The 6,425-nt window shown below is 46.3% G+C and overlaps 1 protein-coding gene across 1 annotated transcript in view; it reads left to right on the top strand.

Moving 5' to 3' along the window:
• Positions 1-1,844, top strand: part of LOC106632069 (homeobox protein Hox-B3a-like) — a 4,920-nt gene extending 3,076 nt beyond the window's left edge. The window contains exon 3 of the mRNA XM_014311123.2: positions 5-1,844. Coding sequence (XP_014166598.1) covers positions 5-295 — 291 coding nt within the window. The 3' untranslated portion in view covers positions 296-1,844. The remainder of the gene's footprint in view (positions 1-4) is intronic.
• The last annotated feature ends 4,581 nt before the right edge of the window (positions 1,845-6,425 follow it).

Below are 6,425 nucleotides of genomic sequence, written 5' to 3'. Positions count from 1 at the left end.
CGAGTACGAGCCGCACGTGCTGCAGGCCAACGGCGCAGCCTACGGCGCCATGCAGGGCAGCCCGGCCTACGTCGGGGGGAACTTTGTGGATTCGCTGCCCGCCTCGGGCCCGGCCCTTTACGGCCTCAACCACCTGGGCCAGCAGCACCAGGCCGGCGCCATGGACTACGGAGGGGTCCCGCCGGGCCAGCCCCACGGACCGTGCGAGAGCCACGCCGCCTACGCGGAGCTCTCGTCGCACCACGCGACTTCTCAGGGCAGAATCCAAGAGGCGCCCAAGCTCACCCACCTGTGAGAGGGGAAGCTGGTTGTTTTTTGTTTTTTGGGGGGGGAAAAAAAGGGTGGTTTGGGTTTCAGGGATGGTTGTGTTGGGTTTTTTTCCGGCCCCGATGGTTTTGGGGTTTGGTGTGAGCACAAAATCCGAGCGGTTTTGGTGGCTTTGGAAGGGAGGAACCTCTTGGGTTTCGACAGAAAAGCTTCTGAAATGGGCTCGGGGTGGTTTTGTGGGAATCCTGCGAGGTTTGAGCGGCCAAATCCGTCGTTTCCAAGCCACGTTCGGATTGTCATGGATAATTCCCGGATGCCGGGAAGGAGAAGAGTCCTCCAGCCAAGTTTTGGGGTCTCTGCAGCCAAAGAACCCCAGAGAGATCCACCAGGAAGCTGCCCCCACTTGGAGTCCTTCTCCAGATCCACCGGTGCTTTCCTTCCCAGCCCTCAGAGGAAGGGTTGTCCTTTTCCGCTGGAAATGGGAGAAATCCAATTTCCCACCCGAAAAAGGAGAAATCCAGTTTCCCACCGGGAAAAGGAGAAATCCAATTTCCCACCGGAAATAGGAGAAATTCCATTTCCAACAGGAAAAAGGAGAAATTCCATTTCCAACAGGAAAAAGGAGAAATCCAGTTTCTCACCGGAAAAGGGACAACTCCAGTTTCGGACTGGAAAAAGGAAAAATCTGATTTCCCACTGGAAAAAGGAGAAATCCCCTTTCCCACAGGGTAACTTCCCCCCAAATCCCCCAAACCTGCAAATCCCCAACCCGCCAAGGCCCTGGAGCCGCGCTCGTCCCTCCAGGCCCTGCTCCCCCTCTCCAAAACAACACCACAAAAAAAAAAACAACTTTAAGAAACTCTGGAAAAGAGAGATCTAACCCCAAAAAGGGTCGAGGAAACTGTTGGGAACGCCTAAATCCCCCTTTTTTTTCCCCCCACCCAAAATTCCAAAGAGAGGAAGAAAGAGCGGCCAGGTCTGAATATTTCCCTTCCTTCGCCTCTGCTGAGGCGAAATCTCGATTTCTCCTTTCGGGGAGGGGTTTGGGGGTTTTTTTTGGGGGGTGTTTTTTTGGTTTTTTAGGGTTGACGAGCAGGAAAAAAACAAAAAGCAATTGGGGAAATCCTGAGCTTCTTTCCTCCTCTCCTTCGAGCTGACGTGAAACAGGGTATATTTGAGCAGAGGGAATGTCCTCGCACGGAAGCAGAAGCCGAGGGATCCCTGGGATCCGCCGACGCTTTCCTGCCGGGACGTCTTTGTTGCACTTAGAGTTTACATATAATGGGTATTAAAAATAATAATAATAATAATAATAATAATAATTTTTAAAAAAAACCGCGACTTTGAAGGGCTCTCAGCCCCGCCCTTCAGTGAGGTGTGTGTTCTGGTGAACATTCATATATATTTATTGGTTATAGGCAGTTGAAAATATTTTCCTTTTTTCTTTTTTTTTTGTATTATTTATCCGCCCCCCCGCCCCAGACCATGTATTTATATGTGGGAAAAGCAAGCAAAAAAGAAATGACAAAAATAAGAATCAAACGGTACTTTTTTAGTATTTCCTTCAAAAAAAAAAACCAGAAAAAAGGCAGAAAAAAAAAGCAGAAAAACAAGCAGAAAAAAAGCAAAAAAATAATTAAAAAAACAAAAAAAAAAAAAGAAAGGACATTGTGTTCCCCTTGTCATTGTACCACGAGCTTCTTTTAGTTATTGTAATTTAGGGAGAAGCAGTAGTTTTCTGTTCCCTCGGTACTTATGAATAATGTAATTAGTTCTACCGGAGGCATGAGAGCAGAGCAGACTGGAATTGTTCCGTCCTGAATTAGAAGAATTTTCATCGCGGCTCCCTCCCCTCCGCCCCTCCTCTCGCAGCTCTCCCTTTGTTCTTACAGTAGTTCTTTTCTTTCCTCCTGTCTGCTCGACAATTCCTCAATAAACTTTCTGCTCTCCGTTTTATCTCGTCCTATCCGTCCGGGGTTGTTTTATTTTTTTGGGGGGGAAAAATAAAATAAAAATAAATAAATTTAAAAAAAAAAGGATTTGAAAGGGGAAAATAAAATGGTGGGAGGAAAGGGAGACGGGGAGGGAAAGGAGAGGGATGGAGAGCAGGGTTGGTTTGGGGTGAAATCCTGGGGATTCGGGCCCACAAAGAGGGATCACGTGGAGCCAGGCCCGGGCTGCCATTGGAGAGGGAAGGAAAACAAAGGAAAAGGGATTAATCGCCAAAAATAATAAATAAAAACAAGGAGAGAGGGGGGAAAAAAAATAAAATAAATAAAAGAGAAATGAAAACGTAAAAACGGCCCAGAGTTTCCATGCGGGGCCTTGGGAAGTGACGAGGAATGAAACCCATAATTTCTATGTTATTGAATTCAATATGAAATAATTGAGTTCTGGCCGAAATAATTGAGTTCTGGCTGAAATATTTGAATTGTTTCTGAAACAGGAGTGCGTGGCACCCACGTGCGCCCGGCCGCTCCTCCCGGGCACCCCGAATTTGGGTGAAAAGAGGGGAAAAAAAAAACCCAAAAAAGGTGAAAGTGAGAGGGGAGAGGCAGCGAAAGCAGGCGGAGAAGCCGTGAATAATTTGCTTTTTCTGCTCTAAAGCCCTAAGAAAACTCCCATTAAGACAGCGAGGGGCAATAAAAGTTTTATGGGCCGGGAAGGCTGGGGGTGAGGAGGAGGAGGAGGAGGAGGAAGGGGGAGGAAGGTCCCCTCCACAGTGGAAGGAGAGCGGCATTTTGGATTTTCGTTGCGGCCGCGAGAAAAGGGTGGAAAAGCTGGAAAAGGTACCCCAAAAAAAGGAAAAAATATTTTAAAAAGGAAAAAAAAAAAAAAAGGGGGGGGTGGGGGGGGAGCGTGAGAAACCAAGCAAGCATCTCCAGCTGTGACCTTTGTTAGCTACATTGTTTTTATTTATTTATTTTATGGTAATCGTCTTTTCTAGTAGGGGGAAGCGCGACTTTTCGATGCCGCTGAATTTGACAGCGGTGGCGAGGAGCGCGCGGCAGAGCCGCTGTCGCGACACAATGGTGCAGCAGCGGGACAGTTGTTGCACTCCTCCTCTGCGCCCTTCCCTCCGCCCGGGTTTGGGGTCTGCTTGGGGGGCGGGAGGGGGAAAATGGGATTTTTTTTTTTCCTGGTGCATCCAGGGTGGGATCGGGGTGTGTTGGCGGGGCGGTGTTTCAGAGCCCGGTGTGCAGCAGGTTTCGGGGGCTGATTCCTGGCTGCTGAACAATGGTTACCAGCGAGGGAGAAGTGTGAGCGCGTGTAGGGCTGTGTTACATCTGCAGTCAGGCTCTCACACAGTGACCATGACATCACTAGCTTTTCTTCTCTTTTTTTCCTTTGGGGCGGAGGGGGCCACTTCAAAGCTTTCTTCAGTTCAGTACGATATTTCCTAAACTCTGAAACCATGAAGGTAAAAATGTTTGGGTTTTGGGGTTTTTTTCTTAAAGGAAGAAAAGTTGGTTTGTAGCAGGGCACATATGTTACAGTTAAGGGGGTTTGGAGATGGAATGGTTTAACTCTTGTCATACACGAAACGAGATTTTTTGTTTTAATTATTAAAAATACTACATAGTACTATTTATTGGGTGCTTTTGATTCTGTGTTTGGTTGACAGTTAAATTTTCTGAGTTCTTCAGAAAGCTCAGCTGTAGTGTGAAAGGGGAAAATTTTAGGGACACTGCAAAAGAATTATTTTACCCAGGGATAAAGGAGTATGAAAAATCAGACTGAACGCTGATAAATATGAGGTAACATATTTTAATACAGTGGTTTTGTGTTTGCTGTCAGAAGTCCATGAGACTTTCTTTCTCCTATTATTATATATTGCAGAAAGTAAAGCTACCCCTCAGCCTGTTTTATGTATTACCCTTATTTGCACACAGAAAATAGAAACTTATCAGAGAATTCTACAGTGCATCACATTTTCACTGTTGGTTTTGAGGAAGTCTTGAGTTTCTGCTGTTTCCTTTTCTAACTCTGCCAGACTTGCTTACAGAGTCACTCTATCCAGGAGGAGGATTTCTATCATTTCAGTATTCTGTGGTACCTTTGCCTGATTAGCTTAGTTGATTTATTTGTCTTTTCTTATATAAAACAAGGGATAAAATTCTTTAGAATTTGTCAAAAATTAATTAATCTAAAAGGACAGTTATTTAGATGTTTCTTCTTTCACTGTGTGTTGTTGCATATGCAGGTTTTACAAGACTGGTGGTGAGATCTCACAAACATTATACCTTTAGAGATTTTTTTTTTAATGGGACTTGGGGCAAAAGGCCTGACAGCACTGTGTAAATGTGCCTGTTACTTTTCTTCTGAAATACTTGCAAGGTGTTTCAGTTCTGATGTGCATTTAACATAACGTTTTTACAGAAACTTTTTTGAATTTATGCAAGAAATAATTGGTCTGGATTTACTTAATTGCATCAGTTAATTGTGCAGCATGTAATGTTTTTGGCATATAAAAAAAATGAAAACAGCTTTTAAAGCCTTGTTATTTGTTAAGGAATTTAATATACATTTGCTACATGTGTTGCATATCGGTGTTGAGCATAGTCTGCTGTGAATGCTGCATTTTAAAAAGCTGTACTGAAAACTTGCCATCATATCTTAAGGCATGTATGTGCATGGTACTTTTTTAATAATGCTGTTATTACTGAAATTGCCAAGTACAAGAAGGCATAGGCCCCAATTTTCATTTTTCCTTCTTTCCATTCCCCCCAATTTTCATTTCTCTCTCTTTCCATTCCCCCCAATTCTCATTTTTCTTTCCCCCTTGCAGCTCCCAGTGCGAACAAAAAGCCGAGACAACTTTTGCCAAGCGGCTGGGAAGAATTTTCCATCCCAAATTCCTCCTCTCCATCCCATCCCTCAAACCCAGGAACTGCAAACCCCAAACATCCTCTCCAAACCAGCCAGCAACGAGCAAAACCCGATTGTTTGATTTTTAACCATTGATCTGAGGCGAAACAGATTTCGGGGTGGTTTTGATACGCGAATCCCCAAAACACTCGGGGAAATCGGGGTTTGCGCTTGGTATTTTTTTAATTATTGTAATTATTTTCTCCACCCCCGCTCGCTGGAGGAGCTTTAGATTTATTCCCAACGCTCCCCACCCACGCGGATGCTTCGAGTGACAAAAGTTTCCAGGGAACGGAGCCTCCCAGTCCCTCCCGGCTGCAAACTGGGACAACTGGAGCTCCAACAAACCCCAAAAACTCCTTCTCCATCCCTTCCACATTTAATTTAAAGTCCTCTGGTTTTTTTTTTGGTTTTTTTTTTTTTTTTTTGAGTTTCTGCCCTTGAAACCCGCGGATTAAAGTTTATAAATCTGCCCTGGGTTAAGAGCGCCGAATTTCTCTGCTGAGCGAGTCAGGGCGAGCTGTCAGGAGAGGCTTTGCAGGAGAAGATTGATGGTTTCTCTCTTCTTCTCGGGCTGTGTGGACCCGGGGCGCTTTAGAGAGGGGAAAGAAAGGAAGGGGAAAAAAAAAGAAAAAGAAAAGAAAAAAAAAAAGTTGGGAAATGACTTTTTCATTTTATTTATTTGTTTTGTAAACTCTGGAAGTGGCGCTGCTTTGTTGGAGAAAAAGGGATGGGGAGGAGGAAATGCGATTTCCGAGATATCCGTGACCTTAAAGCGCCGTTTGGCCTCTGAGCGAAGTGCGAAGGGTCCATTAAGCCCGGCCTGGGAGGGACAGGGATTAGGCTGCTCTTTAGGAGCCATTTAATACCGAAAATCGGGCGGGTTTAACTAAACTCGGTTTAAAAGCTCGCTGGATTTCTGGAGGGCTGGGCTGGAGGCACCGGGAGCGGCAGGGACGGAACGGGGCTGGAACGGGGCAAGGAATGGGGCTGGAACGGGGCTGGAACGGGGCAAGGAATGGGGCTGGAACGGGGCTGGAACGGGGCAAGGAATGGGGGGAAGGGGGCAAGGAATGGGGATGGAGCGGGGCGGGAACGGGGCAAGGAATGGGGCTGGAACGGGGCAAGGAATGGGGATGGAACGGGGCTGGAACGGGGCAAGGAATGGGGATGGAACGGGACAGGAATGGGGCAAGGAATGGGGATGGAACAGGGACAGGAACGGGGCTGGAACGGGGCAGGAACGGGACAGGAATGGGGCTGGAACGGGGCAGGGACGGGGGCTGGAA

Source organism: Geospiza fortis, unplaced genomic scaffold (assembly GCF_000277835.1).
Source record: "Geospiza fortis unplaced genomic scaffold, GeoFor_1.0 scaffold1181, whole genome shotgun sequence".
Lineage (NCBI taxonomy): Eukaryota > Metazoa > Chordata > Aves > Passeriformes > Thraupidae > Geospiza > Geospiza fortis.
Note: the sequence above shows the minus strand (reverse complement) of the source record. Positions and strands in the feature narration are given on the sequence as shown.